Source organism: Notechis scutatus, chromosome 5 (genome assembly GCF_049901735.1).
Source record: "Notechis scutatus isolate UNSWTSFEM ecotype Mainland chromosome 5, rNotScu1.2, whole genome shotgun sequence".
NCBI lineage: Eukaryota > Metazoa > Chordata > Lepidosauria > Squamata > Elapidae > Notechis > Notechis scutatus.
This window is the reverse complement of record NC_142013.1, coordinates 48,486-73,284: the sequence shown is the minus strand read 5'-3', so window position 1 is coordinate 73,284 and position 24,799 is coordinate 48,486. Positions and strand designations below refer to the sequence as shown.

At 41.1% G+C, this 24,799-nt stretch overlaps 1 protein-coding gene across 1 annotated transcript; it reads right to left on the bottom strand.

Annotated features, from left to right (window-relative positions):
• Positions 1 to 1,761: 1,761 nt before the first annotated feature.
• Positions 1,762 to 20,952, bottom strand: LOC148130310 (vomeronasal type-2 receptor 26-like). Its single transcript, XM_087967716.1, has 6 exons — positions 20,745 to 20,952; positions 16,620 to 17,351; positions 11,955 to 12,167; positions 6,608 to 6,734; positions 3,234 to 3,545; positions 1,762 to 1,913 (listed from the first exon to the last, which is right to left on the bottom strand). Exons 1-6 carry the CDS (start codon positions 20,778 to 20,780, stop codon positions 1,762 to 1,764), a joined length of 1,572 nt encoding a protein of 523 aa, XP_087823842.1. The 5' UTR covers positions 20,781 to 20,952.
• Between the last annotated feature and the right edge of the window lie 3,847 nt (positions 20,953 to 24,799).

Sequence of the window (24,799 nt, the reverse complement as noted above, 5' to 3'; positions counted from 1 at the left end):
CACGCCAGACCAGTGCAACACTCTTGTATCATAACAAGCAAACATCTGCATCCAGTGGCTACACCATTACGTCTCCTTGCTGAATGGGTGTTGCCCACCATGAAACTGGGATAAAAAGGGCAGAGTTGGACCATGAAAATTAAGCAAATGAACTTGGATTGTTCTTGGTATAAACAAGTGATGGATTTTTCCAAGAAGTTCTAGCTTTGTGGTCTTTGGAGCCATCCAAGGAATAAGGCGGAAAGGCAAGAGGCAGCTGATAGAAAAAGCAAAAGGGCCTAAAATGGCAAAATGACCATGTGTGAGATTTACTATGTGTTCAACTTACTGCACATTCCAAAAAGATAAAATATGAGCGGACCGATGATCAGATTGATGTCCATGCTTGAAGCATAGAAAAACAAGGCTTTGTGTAAATCTGGATGTCCTTCGGGTGTTGTGATGGTCAGATAGGGCTCATAGTTTAGGAGCAGACTGAGCTCACTTTCAAAGTTTCCCCTAAAACTTGCGTGTTTTCAATATACATAGCAAACACACCCACACAATATGTCCCCTTCCCAAGAATGGGGACAGACCCACCATGGTGCACTCAAAATAGAAAGGGATCAGGATAAGTTTTAGGATGGGAGACTTCTCCTGTGGCCCCTGGACCTAAACCAAGACAATGTTTCAGAGGTTCCTTAGCTCAGGTGTTGTACAAAGAAAAACAGGAGCAGTCAGGCCTAAAGAAGGTGCATACTGTAAAATGGTGTTTCCAGAACCTTCCATCTCTGCCTTCATTCCTCAAATGAAACAATGGCATTGTTTATGGAGCCTACCCATCTTCTGGGAAACGCACAGCCTAATTTTTTGCATGAATTGCCGGTCAATTTGAGTGAGCTTCCTGACAATAATTGATTTAGAACTTGTTGGTTGTATCGGCCAAGATTCGGGAGGCTTTAAGTTCTAATCCTCCCTCAGGCAGGAAAACTTCTTGGGGGACTTTGAGCGGATCACCAGGAAACTTTTGAATTCCAGTCCCACCTTAACTCTTATTGAATTTGGGGTGGGAAATTTGAAACATTTTCTCAGATTAATGTGAGATAGTAAAATTGGAGATTCCTAGAGTGTGAGATGGCCGAGTGTCCAATGTTGTGGGTAGTGATAGAGGAAAGTGAAATTGTGGGATAATCGCTGTGGTGGGGATCATTTTTTTACTACTGGTTCTGTGGGCATGGCTTTGTGGGCGGGGCTTTGTGGGCGTGGCAGTGGAAAGTTACTTCAAAAGCCCATTCCTTCCTCTCCCGACTAACCTGCTTTCCAGCTCCATTCTCCTGTGCAGGGCAACCAATCCAGCCGATCAGCTGGGATTCAGTGGGAGGAAGAGAAGAGATGGGGCGAGGCCAGTCAGAGGTGGTATTTTCCAGTTCTCCGAACCACTCAAAATTTCCACTACCAGTTCTCCAGAACTGGTCAAAACCTACTGAATCCACCTCTGGATAAACGCCTCTTCCATGTGGCACAAAGCCACAAGTCTCGGCCTTCTTCTACTGCTTGTGCAAGAACCAGAGGGATTTGTGTGAATCTTAGACTGACCTTCTTCTGATCCACCAGAGCTTTTCTTATCTCCCTAAAATGGAATTTGCAAAGGGATCCTATTCACAGTTAGGAGCCTTTATGAGACATAAAAATTGATTCCCAATTGATCAGCAATCTCTGTGGTTGGAGAGCAGAGCAGCTTCCATGGATGCCTCTTCCTAGAAACCTAGAAGTCCCCCTCAATTATTCAGCCCCTGCTGGGACCTGGATGAACATTATGCAGCATTGGAGGTTTGTGACCTGGTCAATGATGCGGCTGCCTTGAGACAGGATCCCTGCAACCTCCTCCTGGGAAGAGTCCCAAGGTCCCCTTGCTCTGTACATCTTCTCCAGCCCTTCACAGACGAGACAGGCTTGGAGGAGGAGCAGAGAAATGCTTCAGGTACAGATTGTATGTAAAGTGGAAAATTAAAGAGCCTGAAAAAGGCTATTTTATTTCTCTGGTTGATGAAAGAAAAAAAATATACAGTGGAAATTTCTTTACACACTTCATTTTTTTATTTACTTTTTTTTTTTTTTTTGCTGTGAAGTACATACAATCCCAAACTAAAATCCCAGACAGCTGTTCTGCTGAATTCTTTCTGCAAAGGAGGTTTTATCAGGAAATCAAGAAAGACTCATAAGAGGGATGAAGATTTCCCTCCTCAGCTGAGAGCCAGTCAAATATGGCATTTCACATCATTCTGGCATTTTTAGGGAGAGGATCAGGCAACCAGGCTGGTGTTTGGTTCCCACAGCTTCCTCCTGACCTCTTTTCCTGCACATTCTCTCACCACCCACCCATATGTTTAGCTGCTGTCAGTGGGAATAAGGCGTCAATCATTTTTATAAGGTATCATGTTCAGTAGCTGTTGCTGAACAGCTGAATTCCTCTGAATTTTACAGTGGTCTCTTTAGCAATATTTATTGAAAGGGGAGGGAACTGCAAGAATTCCAGTCGTTCAACAATTCCCCATTTTGTAACATACAGATATCATTTTCTTTGACTCCTGCATACTATCAAAATGGAAATCAAATAAAAGAAACATTAACAATTCTTCCACTTTCATAATGATGTTATATCTCATGTTTTTACATTTGTTCTGGCTGTGAGATGCTCCTTTGTGTTCAGCTCTGGCCTCAGAAGGATAATGTAGCACTTGGGGATGAAGATGCAGACCAGCAGACCAGCACTGGAGGCCAGGATGGAGAAGACCTGCACAGCCACCATGTGTTTCCCTTTGGTGCTCAGGTAGGTGGGCACAAAAGTCACCCAAACACTGCAGAAGACCAGCATGCTGAAGGTGATCAACTTGGCTTCGTTGAAGGCCCCAGGCAGATTCCTGGCCAGGAAAGCCACCGTGAAGCAGATGGTAACCAGGAAGCCCATGTAACTGAGGGTGATGTAGAACATGACAACAGCCCCTTGGTTGCATTGCAGGATGATCTCTCCAGGCTGGGAGAGGAGGTCAGAGTCAGGGAAGGGGAGAAACTCCCAGCCAGATGGAGCAGATGATAACTTGGACACCAGAAGAAGACAGGATGATGGAGTTAGCTGCTCTTCCCCAACCATCTCTTTGCTCGGTTTCCTGGTTTTGTGGCCAGGAAAGCCAGCACCACCATGATGGTTTTGGCCAAGAGAGAAGAAACGCAACTGAGAAGATGATGCTGAAAACCGTTTGTCGGAAGGCAGGTGGCTTTCCTTGGTTGACCAATGAAGAGAGAAGAAGACAAGAAGCAGAGCAGGAGGGAGACCAGGAGGATGTAGGAGAGGTCCTGGTTGTTGGCTTTGACAAGGGGAGTTTCTCGGTATTTAATGAAGACGATTAAAACAAGGCCTGTGGTTAGGAAAAAGAATAGGGCAAAAGAAACCAGGATGATGCCCAGAAGTTCTTCATAAGACAGGAAGGTTATCACTTTGGGGATACATTGGACTCTTTCTTTATTTGGGAATTTATCATCCGGACATTTGGTGCATTTTTCTGTGTCTGAGAAAAAAAACAATCAACCCCATATTTCTTTGTCCTTTGCATTTCAAGATATATTGTACATTCTTTGGGAACAAGTGATTATCAGGAGCATTTTCCGGGATGGATTTCTTAATATCTCCAGAGACAAAAAATAATTGTATCACTTTTTTAAAAAATATAGCTACAGTATATTTTTGATAGGCTATGAAATTGAGGGAAGCTTTGGACTTGAAAGATTTCCTTTGTAATGTTCAGAATATTGATAGGAACCTCCATTACTAAAGGAAAATAATGAATCAATTAATCTTTCTAAAGAAACTTACGTGCAAGATGGCAATTCTTTTTTTTTTTTAAAACAAGTTTTATTAATTTTTAAAACACACAAATTATCATTATTCATTACATGTTTAAACTTTTTCCCTTGTAAATTTAACAAGTCAGATAAATTATGATTCTGTTTTAAACCATTTCCATATAATATACCAAAACCTCTTATTCAATTTCTCTTTACTTCTCTTTACTCTTATTCAATATCATTATTATTATTTCATCTGTTTCTTTCTGACTTAGTTACCATTATTCTCATTCTATATTTCTACAAGTTTTTGCCAATTCTCCCCCCAAAAAAGACATATACACACAACACACAAAACATAAAAAAAATATCTTTTAGGAAAGTAACTTGGACCCAGGTGTCTCTCTTCATGGACTTCAATTATATTCATGCTCATCTTACATATCATTACTTATTTTATTTACCATTCTAAGCCTTCTATATTAACTTCTCCACATATTTCACACTTCCTAATTCTACCTTAATTAATCATCTTAGTTTAAATCATTATATTTGTATCTTTTGTCCATTTTTTATCATCCCTTTGTCTCATCCCTTATAAAAAAAAGAAAATCAGTTTCTCCTGAAATCATTAATCAGAGTATGATGCCTTTCTATCTCCCCCCTAAGTTAATCAAATTAATCTTTAAAATAATATCTAATACCCAATCAGATTTTGCTTGGTACATTCTATCTAACTAATACATCCAACACAATTAAGTGCATAATTAGAGAATAAATCCAAATATTAAAAAGAAATACTAAAATAAAAATTTCATAATAACATCAATGCCATAATTTTATTAAACTCTTTAATTAAAACAATATTCTAAACCCCTCCTATTATTAAGTTTTAAAACCAATCATTTTTAAACATTTTAACATTTTAATCTCTTATCAACTCTTAAACCATTGCAATACTACCATCTCATCTTATGTACCTTGCAAAATCTTTTTACTTTATCCATTATCCATAAAAAATTCCTTTTTTCCATTTAATTTCAAAACGTTGTAGCTTTTCTCCACCTTTTCCCTTTCTTTCTTTTCCCAACAAACCTTTCTACCCCCCCTTCTTCTAGCCTCTGCCTTACCGGCTTCCCTTCTCTGTCGTATTTCTTTTCCCCTTTGTTTACAATCATCATATTGGTTTTGCACTTTATTTTTCCCTTTCTTAAATGTTTTTTTAGATCTTAAGTCCTTAAATCCTTTAGTTTTCTTCTTTTCTCTTCTTTTCTTTTCTTTCTCTCTTCTTTTTTTCTGGATCAAATTCTGAAATTCATTAAAGATGGCTCCTTCCTTTCTTTCTTGTTCCTCTGCTGTCTTCATCTGTTGTAATTTTTGTTGATAATTAGTAAGCGCCATTTCTAAAAAAAGGAAAGCTTCTTCCACACCATTTCTTAGTTCCTCAACAGAAAGAGCCATTATAAATCTTTTCTTTTCTTTTCTCCTTCTTTCTTCTTACAACAACCAGAATATTCAAAAGAAAATAAAAAAGATAAAACAGTCCCAAAGTTATCAATCAGTCCAAACCAAGGCAGAGTTCTCACTTTCTCCTTCTGGGGTGATATCAATCAAAGAGAAAGAAAGTCCAAATCTGTTTAAAGTCTTGTTACAGTATATTCTAGTCTTCAAATCCTTAAGGCATCTGCTCCAACAAATCTTAGCATACAAATATTTTCTTTTTAATCCTCTCTCTTCCCACTCATCGCTTAAAACCAATTTCCACCTAAAAAAATAGGTTTCTTAATATCCAGTTATTTATTCCGTAGGAAAAGAGGGAAAGCTATCCTTTCAGCACCTTCAAGCAGCCGCTTTTTTTCTCTTCTGGCAGGTATTATTCAGAAAGTCATACTTTTCAGGAATTTTATTAAATATGTCTTAAAGTCCTAGGAGCCAAGAAAAACTTTCTCCTCTCAATCACTTTCTCCACTTCCTCCTGCGCATTCTTACCCGGCTGCCAGCTTCTTTGTGGCGGCCATTACGGACCGCCGCTGCACCGTCCTGGGAAAAGGGGTTCTGCCGGCCAGGAGGGGGTCTGCAGCACCCCAAACCCTTCTCCGGATCCCCCCTACCTTCAGCTGCCCCTGCAGGGGCTAGCTCCGTGCCCGGCTGGGTCGGAGCCCCAAAAACGCAGCTAGCGCGGCAGGGATCGCGCAGCTTCGCAAATCCCTGCCGCCGCGAAGCCGACAAACCGGAAGTCCCAAGATGGCAATTCTTGTCATACTTGCCTCAGAGGTGGCTGGCAGATCAAGTGACTGTTGCAAATAATTTGGAATGGCCATTGGAGCAGTGGTGATACGGGTGCAGCCAGATATAGGCATCGCTATCCATGCCACCACATTGTGTATCTCGTACATCAGCAACACCTTTTCAGTGTCCTCAAAGGTAACCCATGTAGACTGCATTGCAATCCTCCTTTCAGGAGGTGGACCTAAAACAATTCCTCGTGTTTCAAGGAACTCAGGTGTTCCTAGAGAAATAAATGTGGAAGGAAGGACACGTCCAAGCTAAAAAGAAGAAATATTTTCTCTAGTAAAGCTTGTCCAATCTGCCACAGCCACCTCTCTCTATCCAGCCCTTCCTGCACAGTCTTTTTGCTCTTCTGTTTAGATAAGAAACGAGGCATTTCGGAAATAAACCAGAAACCAATTAAGCTTCAAAGTGTGTTTTAATTCACACTTTCATGACAATGCTCTGGATGGATCCAGTTCCAGCAGGCCTCCCATTTTCCTCTGGTGTCACCGACCTTTCTGGATGGAGAAGGTCCCCTCCGGACAAGGAACGCAGTCGTAACAGCAAACTGGCTCTCCTTCTCGAGCCCTCTTGACAAATCCAGGATGACAACTTTCCACACATTCAGATTGAGGAAAGGACTGAGCAGGAAAAAAACAAGATTGCCAAAGGAAATGTGTTAGGACTCTCCGTCCATGGAAAATGGAGGTAAAATGGATATTAGACAAGATATTAGATATTAGCCTCTGGTCTTCACTTAAGTAAATACAAAATCTCTCACTATTTACAAATGGTTGGAGATATAACTTCTGGAAGATTCTTCCTTTAATTCCTCTCTTTTGCTTTTGGCATCTCACATTGCCAAAAAAAAAAAAGGACTTTATTAAATAGAAAAGTCTGGAGAGATGGAACCAGTGGTGGGATTGTACTGGTTCTGTACAGTTCTATAGAATCGGTGGTTATGATTCTGTGCAGTTCAGAGAACCGGCAAATCGCACCACTAACTGGCCCCGCCCCTCTTCGCCCGCCCCTCCCCTCCGCTCCCAGTCAGTTCTTTTTTTTTTTTTTTTTGTAAATTTTATTTGAGTTTTCACAAAAAAAAAGTAAATACAAATAAAACATCTTTTTTGAAAGTAGCGTAATCCCGGGTTACATTCTTCATACAGACACAAATTCAGGTTCATGCTCATGTTTATATTCTATTCCATATCTTATTACTATTTTACATTTTCTGCATAGCTTCTCCCCTCTTTTATTTTTCTCAATTTTATTTTAATTATCTCATCTCAATTCAAATAATTGTATTTATATTTTTGTCTGTCCTGTTTCAGTTATCTATTATTTTTTCTCATTAAACAAAATGTCTCCTGTAGTTACTGATTGGAGTATGACGCCTTTATATCTTTTCCCTAAAGTTGCAATATTCAATATAATACATAACTTCCATTCAGATTCTGCTTGGTACATTCTTAAAATACACACTGTATTCTTAAAAAAAGAAAAAATTATAAATGTATATAATTAAAACAACACATTCCATTCCAATTCAATTCGATCATTAATATTAATATTCATTAAAATCTTAACTTCTTTAACATTAATTTTCAATTAAATATCATACTACTATGGGAACAATTATAAGCTTTCCATAATTAATTCCCCTCCCCTTCACTTATATTTTATAAAACATTAACTAATTAAAATGTTCCCGTTCCTTCCTAATTCAATTTTCTCATTTATTTTATTTCACTTATTTTATTCACAAACCTTTCACTAAATTACACTAACTATTTTATCCCTCATTTTAATCATACGTTGTTTCCAATTTTCTAAAGTTATTTCTATTACTAATATAACAATACAATCTTATGTACCTTTACAGAATCCCTTTTTCAGTTAGATTTTCACCCATGATCTCTAAATAGGTCCTGTTTCTCTATATCTTGTTCCGGTCCTTTATAACTTCTTATCCTTTCCTTCTTCCCTCTCTTCGTCTCTCTCCCCTTTTTACCCCCTTGTCTCTCTACCTCTATTTCTCTCTTCTGTATTTCCCTTTTCTGTTGCTTTCCAATATTATACTTATTTTTCGAATTATTATTTTTCTTTGGTTTGTATTTTTAAGTCTTAAATTCTCCATTCTCTTTCCCCCCTTTCCTTTTTCTTCCCCACATAAAATTACTTGTTCATTAAAGATGGCTTCTTCTTTGTCCCAGTCTTCTTTTCTTGCAGTCGTTTCTTGTTGTTTCTCATAGTTCCAAATCTCCATTTCTAAGAATTGAAAAACGAAGCCAAAAGAACCCTCCCTTCTTGTGCATCTTCTTTGTACTTTTTAAGTTCCATTTTCAATTCATCCAGAAGTGGTGCCATTGTATAAATTTTAAAACAACCACCCAATTGATTTTAGTCATTCAAATATAATAACCAAGAATCCAAAGATCACCAAATAATCCAAATATACGCAAGCTGTTTCTTTTTTGCTCTTTTTTTCACTTTCTCTTCCTGGGGTTACTATTTAGTTGCAAAGTTTCAGTTAAAATGTATCTTTTAGAAGTCTTGTTGAAGTTTTACTGTAGATTCTTTTTAATTCCAGGCAGTCTCCTCCCTCTTCCAGATCCTGCCCTTATTCTTTTCTCTCCCTTCCTGCTTATGAGAAAGAAAGTTTTTAATGTCCAGAATCTTTATTATTCCTTTGGCATTTTGTTTTATTTTCAGCTTAATTGCCTATTGATGTCAAAACGGATTTTTCTGATTTCTTATTTAAGTCTCTTAGTTGTCAGTATAGGGAAGGAGAGAGAGAGAAAAAAAGCCAAACCTTTCCCTTTTCACTTTCCTTCACTGCTTCCGACTCTTCTTTGGGAGCGATGTTGTTTTTTGTAAGTTTAAATTCCAGGGTATCTTGGTTGTTGCTTTTACAATTTAACCCGGTCAGCCAAAACTTTCACTTCTTATCCTCCTCCTGCACATTCTTTTCCGTTGAGTTCTTCTTTGTGGTGGCCATTTCTGACAGGAGGGGACTGCGGAGGGGCAGGTCTACCTGAGTGACTCCTCCGGTGTCTTCACCGGATTATTTGGACACATACAAGCGGCGCAGTTAAAGGCACTGCTTGTTGCATGTGAGCTCAGGCCTCAATCCATGGCTCCGTAAAGCCAACACCAAAGAAGTGGGAGATCAGGTGAACCTGTGATGCAAAGCTCAATCAGATCTTGGCCGCTCCAGGCCGTCCGACCTCAAAGCCCTTTGGAGCTGCCGTTCCCAGGTTTCTACTCGCCTGTGCTTGGTCACCCCCTCTTCACCTTGATGAAGCAGATGGCCCTGCCCCTGCCCCTCACCTCTCTCACCTGGCCTAAGAAGGTGAGTGTGATGGTGGGATATAGCAAAGCGGCCGGGTCCCTATCTTCCCGACTCTCTCTCCCACTCTGTGTGTGTCTGTGTGTGTCTCCCTGAAAGCCGCAGCATGGCCAAACCAGCAAGCTCTCCTTGGCGCTCTTCACTACTTCTTTCATTTCTTCTTTTTGGAATGCAGACTGGCTGAACAATTGCCAGACCGTGGTGGAAGCATCCCTTCGGGCCACCCTCCTCCTCCCTCTCCTCCTCCTCTCATAACCGGCGGTTGTGGCGGGGCCGGGAGGATGTATGCGCACGGGGAGATGCTCCTCAAACAAATGCCAAAGCACAGCAAAACCTGGTATGGGGTGGGTGGCTGCTTACTTGAGGAGCGAGCATCTCCCCACACAACTGCATCCTCCTGATACATCCACAGCTGCCGGGTGTGAGAGGAGGAGGAAGAGGAGGAGGAGGAGGGTTGCCCAAATGGACGCTTCCACCGCAGTCTGGCAATCGTTGTTTAGCCAGTCTGGATTTGAAAAAGAAGAAATGAAAGAAGTAGCGAAGAGCGCCAAGGAGAGCTTGCTGGCTTGGCCATGCTGCGGCTTTCAGGGAGACACACACACACACACCTTCACAGATACACACACACACACAGAGTGGGGGAGAGAGAGGGGAAGATAGGGACCCGGCCACTTCGCTCTCCCCCACCATCACCCTTACCTTCTCTCACTGCTCCATTTTATGAACCATCTATGGTTTAGTATCTCCTTCAAACTGGTGAGAAACCCACAAGGGCTGGAGAATGTGTCACTAAGAGCTTCAGGTTTGTTTGCTCCTTGTGCCCAAACTAGCAAAGAAAAAAGGGAATTCTGTTGACCAGGGCCTGAATTCAGATGAATTTGAATCATGATTGGGTGGAGGTCCTTTTGGTCCCATTGGGAGAGAAGCTTCGTCCTGCTTGGGGAAAAGTGTCCCCTGAAAGGGCCGGTTCATAGTTGGGGAGGTTCTTAAAGAGACCAGACCTGGTCAGACTTACCCATGCCTCTCTTTTACACACACACACACACACACACACACACACACACACACACACACAAACACAGAGTGGAGGGGGGAGTTAGAGAAAGAGAGAGATATATATACAGAGAGGGGGAAAGAGAGAAAAAGAGAGGGAAAGAGTGAAATAGAGGGAATGAGAGAAGAGGAAGAGAGAGAGAAGAAAGAAGAGAGAAAGAGAAATAAAAGAGAGAAAGGAAGCAAAAGGAAGAAAAGGGATAGACAAAGAAAGGGAGAGATGGAAGGAAGGGACAAAGAAAGAAAAAGAAAGGAAGAGATGGAGGGAGGAGAAAGTGAATGAGATATATGAATGGACAGATAAATACATGGAAGGAGGGAGGGAAGGTGATAGAAAAGAAAGGAGAGGAAGGAAGGACACAAACCCTGGCTTCAGAAGACTCTTTGAAGCAGCACAGTAATCTAGGGCTGGGCTGCAAGGGATCTCGGAGGTCATCTAGTCCAACCCCCTTCTCCAGCAGGAGATCCTTTCAGAATCAAAGAATAGTGGGTTTAGAAGTGTTTGTGTGTTTGTGTGTTTGTGTTTATGGTTGTCAAAACTCCAAAACCAGGTCAAGGAGCTCTGGGGAGATCAGTCATAAATTAGAACACTTGCTAAGCAACTGGCCATTAAGCGAGGACCACTTGTATTTGGTTTGCCAGTCACATGGCCACCTGGCCATGCCCATCTGGTCACGTGACCATCAAGCCACACCCACAAATTAAGCCACGCCCTCAGAACCGGTTGTTACAAAATTTGAATCCCACCCCTGGATGGAACTGAGAAAAGATTTCAGCATTAAATGATAACCAGCCAGTTCCTTCTCATGACCCCATTAACACGCATTTCTCCCCTCTTCTCACACCCATAATTTTAAGGTGTGATATCAGAACAATCTTGATAATTTCAGGTGAACTGAAAGCCTTGGAGCTGCTTCCTAGGAGCAGAAGGCCCATTGCTCCATCCCAGGGAGGGTGAAAGGGAGGCATGGAGAGCTCTGGCCAGGTCTGGCCTCCTTAAGAGCCTCCCAGATTATGGAGCTGCCCCTTCAGGGGACACTTTTCCCCAAGCAGCACGAGAAGAAGCTTCTTTCCTCCAATGGGGCCGAAAGGATCTCCGTCCAATCACGATTCAATCCCATCCGATACGGTCCAAGCCTGGATTCAGGCCCCGGTCAGCAGAATTGCCGCCTTCGTTGCTATTCTGGGCACAAGGAGCAAACAACCAGAAGCTACTAGTGACACATTTCCCAGCCCTTGTGGGATTCTCACCCGTTTGATGGAGACCCTTAATTGTACGTGGTCCACAAAATGGAACAATATCGAAGCCTCCCAAGCAGCCTAAGGGAAAAATCTGCTTTCTACTGCCCAGATTCAATTCTCGGTGAAGGTCAACCACCTTTGGGGAATAGCATCAGCCCTCTTGAAATTGGACCTCAGGCTTTGGAAAACGGAGAGAAGACACCAAACTTTCTCCTACCTTGTTGAGCAACTTTAGCCGTGAAAGAACATCTTCGTCGATATAAAGTCTCTGTCTTACAAAATACGCCACAGTCTCTTCCCTGGGATCATCCCTGGGAAGAACGAAGAAGCCCCAAATGAACAGATCTGCTGCTACCTCTCCATTTGGGTCCTTGTACAATTCAATCTCCGAAATATTGACAAACTCATTCTTCTCCAGGAAAGGATGGAACTAGAATGGGAACGTGCAGCAATTTTAAAAGCAGAAAACTTTGTTTCTTATCCCAGACGCTTTTTCACATTTGAATCTTTCTTCTGTAGTTGTCTAATTTACAGACATGCTTCATTAGGAAAATGGGTGTTACCACTATCTTACAAGTGAAGGGAAAAAGTTCACAAAAATTTGTCGATCATATTTTGACAATATAGATTTTGACAAAATATAGTTGAACAACAGAAAAAAGGAGATTTATGAACTCCCTGAAAACAACAGGTTGGTTATCAGAAACACGGATTTGTCAAGAAGAAAATTGTCAGGGTGATCCTCTCCCAGGAGGCCCAGACAGGAAACCTGAGCTAGGCCCACTTCGCTGTAATGCTGCACTGACAGGATTTGGGGAGCCAGAAAGTACAAATCTCCCACCGACCCTTTTTCTATGCAGCTGTAGGTGTCCTCCTCTTATCTGCTTCTTCCCCAGGCAGAATCTCTCCTCCATCCCCCAAAAGTCATTCCCTCCTATCACTGCCCTTTCTAAATGGGTTGTGGGAAAGGGGGGGATATAACCTATGTGCTCTATGCAAGTCATCCTCACATATTATTTCATTTCCTAAATACATTATGGAAATACTGCTGATATAACTTGATCTCAGGAAAGAGTAATAAACAATTTTGTGATGTGATCAGAAACCCAGTTAAGTGAGGGGTGGATGATATGATAATTAAGTGGATAAAAACTGATTTAAAAATGGTACTCAAATAATCTTTACTTTTTTTAATCTTTGTCATGAAAGTGGGAAGATACAACATTTTTTCATTAAGTCATCAATTTTTCTATGTTGTCATTAATATAATAGAGTTGATAAATTGCTATTATACAAGATTTATAACAATTCTCAGGCAAATATACTTTTATGTTATTTAAACATTACCAACTTTCCAGAAAAATATTTATGATTTCCTCCTAGAAACAACTGTATGACTAAAAAGCAGTAGAAAACTATCTGGGTTTTAGGATTTGATAAATTATAGTATCTCATACAAGAACATTAATGATGCACTGGATGAAGGATTGTGCCAAGCTTGATAAGTATGTAAGGGACCCAGTTTGGTCTACTGGTTAAGCCCCCGAAGTAGAAAGCAAGAGGATGTGAGTTCAAGTCCCGCCTTGGTCATGAAGCAGGCTGGGGGATTTGGGGCCAGTCTCTCAGCCCAACTCAACTCACAGGGTTGTTGTTGTGGGGAAAATGAACACACAACTACTCATTGGTACTCAGCCCCGTGGCTTCTGCAGGGAAGGGCTTTTAAGGATGGGGGATGAGTTAGTGCACTTAGTGAACTCAAACAAGGTCTCAAAGATCTGGAAATCCAACAAGATGGGGCTGCTCTTCCCAAGAATGTTTATTTGAGCAGCCTTTAGAGCAACGAGATATTTATATCGAATTACCCTGCCAAGAGTCCAAAGGGAATTAACCTCCGAGAGCTGCAAAGGAGTTCCCAGAGCCGTTTCAGGGGGCCGATACAAAGAAAGAGCGCCTGAGCTGAGACTGGGCCCCTGAGGACAAGGGGCCACTCCAACTGCAGCTCACGCAGAGGTGGTATTCAACCAGTTCTCACCGGCTCGGATGAACTGGTGGTTACCCCTGGTTGGCCACACCCCTGAACCGGGTCGCCCGCTTGTCCCAGTCGCTCTCCCAGCTTTCCCTACCACGTGGTGGCTGTGGTGCAGATCGGGCAGATGTCCCAGGGCTGTTGCACATATGCACTGTGTGTGCAGCCGTGCATGTGCTACTGATGCAGTGCGCACGTGGAGCAGCCCTGGGACATCTGCCTGCCTGCCCGCCCTCCCAGATTACGTTTTCTTATTTCTCCCAGCGGATGCGCCTCTTCCAGCCCAGCCCGGCCCGGCCAGCCAGCAGGTGGGTGCGCGGTTGCCCTGGGGCTTCTCGTCCCCCTTGTCGCGATATGCCTGCAGGAGCCCCTCAGGCCAGCTGAGCCGGGAGCCGCCATTCCCAGGCTTCTACACTCCCGTGCTTGGTCGATGCTTCTTCACCTTGCCTGAAGCAGCTGGCCCTGCCCCTCACCCTCCCCTCCCTCACCTGGCCTGAGAAGGTAAGGGGGACGGTGGGGGATAGCGAAGAGGCCGGGTCCCTATCTTCGGCTCTCTCTCCCCCACTCTCTGTGTCTGTGTGTGTGTGTGTGTGTGTGAAACAGAGAGAGAGAGAGAATGAGGGGGGGGGGGGGGGCAAGAGAAGAAAAGTGTCCCCTGAAATGGCCGGTTCATAGTTGGGGAGGTTCTTAAAGAGACCCGACCTGGTCAGACTTATCCATGCCTCTCTTTTACACACACACACACACACACACACACACAAACACACACAAAGGGGGGGAGGAGGGAAAAACAGGGAAAGAGGCAGAATGAGAGAGATACAGAGAGATACAGAGAGGAGGAAAGAAAGAAAAAGAGAGGGAAAGTGAAATAGAGGGAATGAGAGAAGAGGAAGAGAGAGACAAGAAAGGAAAGAAAAAAAATAAAAGAGAGAAAGGAAGCAAAAGGAGGAAATGGATAGACAAAGAAAGGGAGAGATGGAAGGACGGGACAAAGAAAGAAAAAGAAAGAAAGAGATGGAGGGAGGATAAAGTGAATGAGATATATGGATGGATAGATAAATACATGGAAGGAGGGAGGGAGGGAGGAAGAAAAAAAAAGGAGAGGAAGTTAGGACACAAACCCTGGCTTCAGAAGACTCTTCAGAAGCAACACAACAATCTAGGGCTGGCATGCAACGAATCTCGGAGGTCATCTAGTCCAACCCCTGCTCCAGCAGGAGATCCTTACAGAATCAAAGAATAGCAGGGTTAGAAAGCTCTGTGTGTGTGTTTTTGTGTCTGAGTGTGTGTGTGTGTATGTGTGTTTGTGTTTTATGGTTGTCAAAACTCCAAAAACAGGACAAGTAGCTCTGGGGAGATCAGTCATATATTAGAACACTTGCTATGTAACCAGCCATTAAGCGAGGACCAATTGTATTTGGTTTGCCAGTCACATGGCCCCTGGCCAAGCCCACTCAGTCACATGGCCACAAAGCCGTGCCCATCTGGTCACGTGACCACCAAGCCACTCCCACAAGTTCAAGCCATGCCCACAGAACCAGTAGTAAAAAAATTTGAATCCCACCAGTGAGTTCAAAGCCTGCTATGCAGCATCTCCTATCAGGACTCAGGGATTCACTTTTGACGCCTCTCCTAATAAAATATCTGGGAAATACGGAACTCTTTTACGTGCAACTGCAGTTATCAGATCAGTAGGAAGGAGTTTCTCTCAATAGGGCCAAATTCTGTTCTGCTGTAATGCAAAATTATGTATTTATTTATTTAGGACATTTATGTTGCCACATATTCGCACATGACTCAGCATTAGGCAGACTCTAACTGCCCATTGATTGTCATTTATTTTTCTTTTTCTTTATTATTATTATTATTATTATTATTATTATTATTATTATTATTATTTGTAATGCTGGTCTCTGAATGTAATAAAAGTGGACTGGATGAAGGAGGAGGAGCTGTGTTGGAGACATTTGCCATCTTGAGTTATTTGTAAATAAATACATGTTTATGAAAACAATCTCAAAATCGTACTTGATTGCAAACTGAAACTGAGTCTTGAGAGAAGACAAGGAGGAGATTATGAGAGCAGCTTCTCCAACTTACAAAATCTCTCAGTTGGACAAGGGAGGATTCAACACTCTTCCAATGACTGAAAGAGGTGTTGGGAGCTAAAACCCTTCTCAGTCCTAGGAAAATAAAATATTTTAGGATATACTGAAAAGACACAATACATTTCCCTAAAAAGAAAAGTAGAAACTCAGAGAGCCTGAAACTCAGCCCCCCCCCACTTGCTAATGGACCATTAGTCTGGCCTAGGGCAGTCTATTTTACATAACAAAGTTCTACTCCAGGTGAAGCTATATAGGAATTGCCCAAAGCCATCACCATCATCCAGCCAGGCTCAAACAAGCCTGGGACTCAGGACAGCCTACAGAGTTGCCCCTGCGTGGCCCCATGGGAGCCTGACAACCAATCAGAATACAAGCTCAAATTCAAATCCCAACAGAGGGCATCAAACAGTTGCACTCTCAGCATCTCAGCCCTTCTTTCCTCAACCAAGGCATGTGCTCCTGTCCACCATTAAACCATTAAACCATCTTCCAAGCAGTCACCATGTTTCCAGCGTCTTTCTTCCCCACTTGGAACTGAACCCAGAAGGAGATTAATTCCAATAGAGGCTAGACAGAAACTTCAGATCTGCTCCCTGTTATTCTGGAGCGTCAGACAAGAGCAATTAGATGGTGCAAATCTGTTGAACTTTTGCAGCACAAGAAGGTTGAGATGTTCCCCTCCTTCTCCTCTGGATTCCTTCTCCAAAGGATCTCAGATTAATGGATCCCTATCGGGACCCCCCCATACCTGCCACGGCTGCAGCCTCGGAGCCCCCAACCTCTTTTCTCCCTCCTTCCTTCCCCTCCTCGATCTGGAGGAATAGGCGGCATTCATGGCCTGGGACAAAGTCTGAATGATACTGTAGCAATGACGGTCATTTATGATCCGTTTCCTGTTTCTTTTCTCCTGGGTCTCCAGTGGGGCTTTCTGGGTGCATATTCTGTGGCCTTTGACAGAAAAGACGTGCTTGGAAAGGGAACAGCGAAAATAATGATCTTGAAACGGATCTTTCACAAAGAAATGGGGTTCAAAGGCAGCATCTGTTGGCCTTTTTTTTGACAGATAACCAAAATTTGAAATACTATGGATGTATTTGAGAGGTATGTGCTTCTTTATTGTATACGCTACAAAATTTGTGAGGATCCAGACTTTCCCTTCAATGGGTCCTGGCAAATGCATAAGTGCTTCATGGAAAGGAATAATTCTGTTCCAGATGGAAATAAATTCTATGAAGTGGACAAAGACGTTGACTTCTCTCCACTTAGAGAGGGCCTCCCTGAGGGGTGCTGTTTGTCCAGTTGTTGTGAATTGTTGTGATATAACCACACAAATTCCATTCCTGACAAGCATCGGAGGAAAAGTCCTCATGAAACTATCTCCCTTTTCTGTGTCTGAAGCAAAGAGGCCAATCAGGGTCCATCTGAAATGGAGGAGCAGCTGGACAATTGCTGGGTATTGGAATCCTTCTTTGGGGAGCATCTGGTGGAAAAATGGGAATCTCCTTTTTTTTTTTTTTTTAAACAAGTTTTATTAATTTTTAAAACACACAAATTGTCATTATTCATTACATGTTTAAACCTTTTTTCATTGTCAATTTAACAAGTCAGATAAATTATAATTCTGTTTTAAACCATTTCCATACAACATACCAAAACCTCTTATTCAATTTCTCTTTACTTCTCTTTACTCTTATTCAATATCATTGTTATTATTTCATCTGTTTCTTTCTGACTTAGTTACCATTATTCTCAATCTATATTTCTACAATTTTTAACTAATTCTCCCCCCAAAAAGACATATACACACAACACACAAAACATAAAAAAATCTTTTTGGAAAGTAACTTGGACCCAGGTGTCTCTCTCTTCATGGACTTCAATTATATTCATGCTCATCTTACATATCATTACTTATTTTATTTACCATTCTAAGCCTTCTATATTAACTTCCCACACATATTTCACACTTCTTACTTCTATCTTAATTAATCATCTTAATTTGAATCATTATATTTATATCTTTTGTCCATTTTTATCATCCCTTTGTCTCATTCCTTATAAAAAAAAAAGAAAATAAGTTTCTCCTGAAATCATTAATCAGAGTATGATGCCTTTCTATCTCCCCTAAGTTAATCAAATTAATCTTTAAAATAATATCTAATACCCAATCCGATTTTGCTTGGTACATTCTATCTAACTAATACATCCAACATAATTAAGTACATAATTAGACAATAAATCCAAATAATAAAAAAAATACTATAATAAAAATTTTATAATAACATCAATACCATAGTCCTATTAAACTCTTTAATTAAAACAATATTCTAAACCTCCCTATTATTAAATTTTAAAACCAATCATTTTTAAACATTTTAACATTTTAATCTCTTATCAACTCTTAAATCATTACAATACTACCATCTCATCTTATGTACCTTTGCAAAATCTTTTTTTTTTTTAAAAATTATACTTTATCCATTATCCAAAAAAATTCTTTTTTCATTTAATTTCAAGACATTGTAGCTTTTCTCCACCTTTTCCCTTTCTTTCTTCTCCCAACAAACCTTTCTACCCCCCTTCTTCTAGCCTCTGCCTTGCCAGCTTCCCTTCTCTGTCGTATTCCTTTTCCCTTTTGTTTACTATCATCATATTGGTTTTGCACTTATTTTTCCCTTTCTTAAATGTTTTTAGATCTTAAGTCCTTAAGTCCTTTAATTTTCTTCTTTTCTCTTCTTTTCTTTTCTTTCTCTCTTCCTTCTTTCTGGATCAAGTTCTGAGATTCATTAAAGATGGCTCCTTTCTTTCTTTCTTGTTCCTCTGCTGTCTTCATCTGTTGTAATGTTTGTTGATAATTAATAAGCGCCATTTCTAAGAAAAGGAAAAGCTTCTTCCCACCATCTTTACCATTTTTTTTGCTTGTTCATATTCTTTTCTTAGTTCCTCAACAGAAAGAGCCATTATAAATCTTTTCTTTTCTTTTCCCCTTCTTTCTTCTTACAACAACCAGAATATTCAAAAGAAAATAAAAAAAATAAAACAGTCCCAAAGTTATCAGTCAGTCCAAACCAAGGCAGAATTCTCACTTTCTCCTTCTGGGGCAATATCAATCCAAGAGAAAGAAAGTCCAAATCTGTTTAAAATCTTATTTGCAATATATTCTAGTCTTCAAATCCTTAGGCATCTGCTCCAACAAATCTTAGCATACAAATGTTTTCTTTTAATCCTCTCTCTTCCCACTCATCGCTTAAAACCAATTTTCACCTAAAAAAATAGGTTTCTTAATATCCAGTTATTTATTCCGTAGGAAAAGAGGAAAGCTATCCTTTCAGCACCTTCACAGCCGCTTTTTCCTCTTCTGGCAGGTATTATTCAAAAGTCATACTTTTCAGGAATTTTATTAGATATGTCTTAGAGTCCTAGGAGCCAAGAAAAACTTTCTCCTCTCAATCACTTTCTCCACTTCCTCCTGCGCATTCTTACCCGGCTGCCAGCTTCTTTGTGGCGGCCATTACAGACCGCCGCTGCACCGGTCCTGGGAAAAGGGAGTTCTGCCGGCCAGGGAGGGAGTCTGCAGCACCCCAAACCCTTCTCCGGATCCCCCTACCTTCAGCTGCCCCTGCAGTGGCAGCTAGCTCCGATACCGGCTGGGTGGAGCCCCAAAAACGACTAGCGCGGCAGGGATCGCGCAGCTTCGCAAATCCTGCCGCTCATGAAGCCGACAAACCGAAGCACCGGGGAATCTCCTTTTATCACTCAGAGCCTCTGAAGGAATTCCAAGAGTGATCTGAAAAAAATAATGAAGAATCCTGTGTTATAATGTGGTCCAGATCAACTCAAAATATTACTTATTGACAAACCCAATTTTGTTTTGATGAATATATAAGAATAGTTTGTTCCTTAGTCACGGTTTAAAATATTTAAGACAGAATATTAACAAGATTGTCTATAAAAATGGAACGCATAAAATCATATTAAACAAAAAATAAAATAAAAAATGCAATGTAAATTTCTGTGTCACCCATACAATTCCAACAATTAGATTCAAATTTGCAGAAGTTAGATAAAATGTCTGGATCTAAGATATAGGGCTGTATTATATGCTATTTTTGAGTACTAAAACCTCTTTCTCAGCTTCTATATCCCAAATTCTTTGTGAAGCATTTTTCAGCTTCTTCTCTAGATGTACAAGAGCACAACTGCTAACAGAATAGTTATGAGTACATGAAATGGATACGTATAAGAAAAATAAAAAGAAATAGTAGGACAGTGACGGTAGGCACATTGGTGCACTTATGCACGCCCCCTACAGACCTCTTAGGAAAGGGGTGAGGTCAATCGTAGACAGTTGTACAACCCAATAAGTCTTTAATTGAAATTTTGTCTGTTTTGGGGACTATGTCTGTTTCATCCCTTTAATTTTAACCCAATAATTATATACCCTGAATTTATACAAAGCAGAAATTGTGTAAATTAACAATTATCTATGAGGGCAGGAGGTGAACTCCTTTTATCCATCCCAAAGATACTCTTCTTGGTCTGAATATTTTTATACATAGACAGGACTATTGCCAACTTGATTCCATTGGATAAGGCAGATATTATTGATATGTGAAAATGAACATGCTAATGGAGGACCTCAAAACCTGGATAGTTTTTCAATAGTAGAATATTCAGTAGAATATCCTCTAGGGACCTTATGGCTCTTCATGCCTTTAAAGGTCAATTTGAAGATGAACATAATAGACTAAAACATCGTTGATATGTTCCCTAATATTCTGAAAAGCTGCTCTTGAATTCTATGAAGATATTGGAACTGTTGTTCATCCCCACCACCCCACTCACCTTACCAGATAGAGAAAAACACACAAACCTGTGGGACTTTGTAGGTGCCTACAAGCATTGACATCTGGATGGAGATGTCCCTTCGTGCTGCATCAATCAGAGCCAGGAGGTTCTCCTTCCTCCCACAGCCATAGTTGGGGACATTGGATTCTCCAGTGGAAAGAATGTCCAGCAAGGCATCTGAAGTGCGGAAGGTGCTTCCATAGTTGTCATAGATAATATAACAAAGTGTGAGATTGTGCAGGAGCTGGGAATTCTTGCTGACCATTTGAATAGCAAAAATTAACCTTAGGGTATTTGTTAGATCAGAACTCTTCCTATTGAAAAACAATATTCATGTTATTATATTCATTAGCAACAAGAAATGTTTTTTAAATATATAATCCTTCACAAACCTACTAAGCCTTAGGCCAACATTGATCCAAATCGAATGATCAATTATGCAAATGAGAGAGCAACTACAATTGTTTCAGTCACTACTTAAACAAAGGTCATTATTCAAGTGATGAACACAGGAATGAACTGAGAAAGGAAAATCATCTGGATTTCATTCAGGTTTTTTAAAAACTCCATCTTTGGATTTTACTCTCTTCCACAAAGTAAGGCAAAAAAGGGAAGCCATGGAAATCAAAATCATTCAGGAAATTAGACAGGTCCTGAGGTACAAAAATAAGTGAAATACAAAGAAAAGGAGAGTGTTAGAATTGCACATGGAGGGAGTGCAACTCCATCACCCTGCATGACTTACGAAGAAGGTATAGGAGGGCTGTTGAAAGGCCACATTATAGGTGACACATATGTTTCAGTTGTGACCACACCAATGAGATGGTCTCCAGGCCTGTAAAAGCTCCATGGATTGTAGCCATCCTGGTGCTCCAAACTCAAAGGGCATTTCCTTCTCAGCTTCCCGCAGACTGGTGGGGACACCAGCAGCATCAGAAGCAGAAGCAGGAGGTCCATCATTCATGGCATTAATCAATCCACTTCCTGCTTCTAACACAAAAAACAGGAACAGTTGGAAAAATTCAAAGACTCTGAGAAGTGCCAGTGGCTTTCCTGATCTAAACAGAGAACCACTCAGTTTCATCTGCAAAGGAGAGAAAGGTGCAATCAAGAGCAGAGCCTGTACCTGTCCCAAAACTTGGTCCCAGAGAGCTTCACCCAAGGAATTTATCCTTTTCTGATATAAGATCCTTTTCATGTGGCTTCAATCTGATGTCTACATCGAAGTCTAAAACTGGAGATATAGCATCACAGGTCTCAAAGGCCCAGATGGTCATAATTACAATGAGAAGCAACTTCTCCTCTTGGGATCCTGAACTTTTTCTGGGCTCCATCTGCAGAGGAGAGGCTGGAATAAACCATGTTAGTAAAAATTACAGATATACCCCTGGGGTCACTGTTTTGTTGTGGTTGTGGTCCTTCCTCCCAGTCAGGGCAAGTCCAGAAAGTGATGCTGGGGAAGAGAATTCAGCACCCAGGAAATTGACTTCTGCTGTCCTTCAACATGGCCTCTTGTCTCCAGAGATTGCTGGGGAAGGTCACCCAGAGCAATGGAGTTTGGTGCCGCTTCTAAGTTAATGCCATTTAACTGTAGTGTTGCCTGTCTTCTAATGACAATCAGCACCCTTGAACTCTGCCCAAGGTTAAGAGTAGACCCTGTTTGGAATTCTGTTTTATGTCATAATCCCATATATTGATCTTAATTGCGGTCGGTTTTAAAATTGCTTGTGCCTGAAGTGAAATTTCATTTCCCATCTTTTCTAGCAATATTAATTTTGAGATAAAAGCTCATTAAGAAGCAGGAAAGTGACAACTTGTGGACAAGATCGTTGGGTAAATAGAGGCAAAATTATAGAATGGATGGAATTTTTTATTTTTATTTTCTTGTCATTCCTGTGTTATCTTACCATGTTCCTATAATACACCAAGATTCTTTATATTTTGATTTTTCTTAGTTTTTTTAAATAAAGAATGGACTGTAAGTTCTGCAGGTGCGATCTATCCATCCCTATCTTTCTCTCTCTCTCTCTCTCTCTCTCTCTCTCTCTCTCTCTCTCTCTCTCTCTCTCTCTCTCTCTCTCTCTCTCTCTCTTTATCTATTATCTATCTCTATATTTATCCATCCCTATCTATCTCTAGGTATCTCTATCATCTATCTATATCTACCCATCCATATCTATCTATCTATCTATCTATCTATCTATCTATCTATCTATCTATCTATCTATCTATCTATCCCTATCTGTCTGTCTATCCTATCTGTCTGTCTGTCTGTCTGTCTGTCTGTCTGTCTGTCTGTCTCTATATCTATTTATTCATCCATATCTATCTCTATCTATCTATCTATCTCTATCATCAATCTATATCTACCCATCCATCCCTATCTATCTATCTATCTATCTATCTATCTATCTATCTATCTATCTATCTATCTATCTATCATCTATCTCTATCTATCTATCTATCTATCTATCTATCTATCTATCTATCTTTCTATCTATCCTACCTCTCTGTCTATCCTATCTGTCTTTCTGTCGTCTGTCTGTCTGTCTGTCTCTATATCTATTTATTCATCCATATCTATCTCTATCTATCTATCTCTATCATCAATCTATATCTACCCATCCATCCCTATCTATCTATCTATCTATCTATCTATCTATCATCTATCTATCTATCTATCTATCTATCTATCTATCTATCTATCTATCTATCTATCTATCTATCTCTATCTATATCTATTTATCCATCCATATATCTATCTATCTATCTATCTATCTATCTATCTATCTATCTATCTATCTATCTATCTATCTATCTATCTATCTATCTATCTATCTCTATCTATCTATCTACCTACCTATCTATCTACCTATCTATCTGTCTATCTGTCTATCTATCTATCTATCTATCTATCTATCTATCTATTTATCCATCTCTCTCTCTCTCTATATATATCTCTATCTATCTATCTATCTATCTATCTATCTATCTATCTATCTATCTATCTATCTATCTATCTATCTATCTATCTATCTATCTCTATCATCAATCTATATCTACCCATCCATCCCTATCTATCTATCTATCTATCTATCTATCTATCTATCTATCTATCTATCTATCTATCTTTATATTTATCCATCCATATCTATCTCTATCTATCTATCATCTCTCTCTCTCTCTCTTTATCCATCCATATCTATCTCTATATCTCTATCATCTATCTAAATATCTATCCATCCATCCATCGATCCAATTTACCTGCCACCCATCTTATCACAGGGAAACCCTACAAAGATGGCGCTGATGCCCACAGTGTGGTGGATGGTGCAACCTGATTTCTAGCGACATGATTTCTGGAGATCTGGTGGCTCTTCCTCTGTTGTGGGGATCTTCTATTGGGGGGGGGACCCCTCTGACCTTCCCAATTTCTGGGGCTGAGACTTTCTATCCCAAAAAAGGTGCTGTTGGAACTCCTTTGTTCCTGGTTTATTGGCATCCGCTGTTCAGGGAGGATGTTTCTTCACTGGGGAGACATTAATATGGACTTCTTGGCCCAGAAGGGGAACCAGGGGGCTGAGTGGCGAGGGGAACTAAAGGGACAGGCAGGCCCACCCTGGCAGGGAGGAGCAGAGGAAGGCCCGTATCCCAGGTCCACCGCTTGGAAGTTCTCCCCTGAACCTCCCTCAGATTCTGCTCTCAGGGCCTGCAGACCAGATCCTGGGTGGCTCCGGGTTCAAGCTGTGGCTTTTCAGGGCCAGGTTGATGTGCAATGAGATTCTCTCCTCCTTCGGGAGGTTCACAGCCGTGTCTGACCGAAGCGGGTGAGGCCCAGAGGGGAGGAAGCCCACCCCAACTTCTGGGTTTGTCCCAGGAGACCCAGAGGAGGGAGGAGGGGGCTATGGTCATCCAGGGTTTCTCACTGGCCTTGAGGAGGCTCCATGTGGCTTCTCTCAGGGGGCTCGAGGACCCGGCCTGGTCAAGCGTGTTGTGTGAATGGGGTCCTCGCCAGAAGAAAACAGTACCCAACACAGGGAGTCCTTGACTTATGACCACAAATCAGCCCAACTCACCTGC

Excerpts from the sequence above, each read along its gene's own strand:
- LOC148130310 (XM_087967716.1), bottom strand. The coding sequence starts at position 20,780 with ATGTCAATGCTTGTAGGCACCTACAAAGTCCCACAG. Across the intron at positions 17,352-20,744 it reads GCACCTACAAAGTCCCACAG|ATGCTCCCCAAAGAAGGATT; the intron begins GTTTGTGTGTTT and ends TTTTTCCACCAG. Across the intron at positions 1,914-3,233 it reads CACCTGCCTTCCGACAAACG|GGCTGGAGAAGATGTACAGA; the intron begins GTTTTCAGCATC and ends TCGTCTGTGAAG.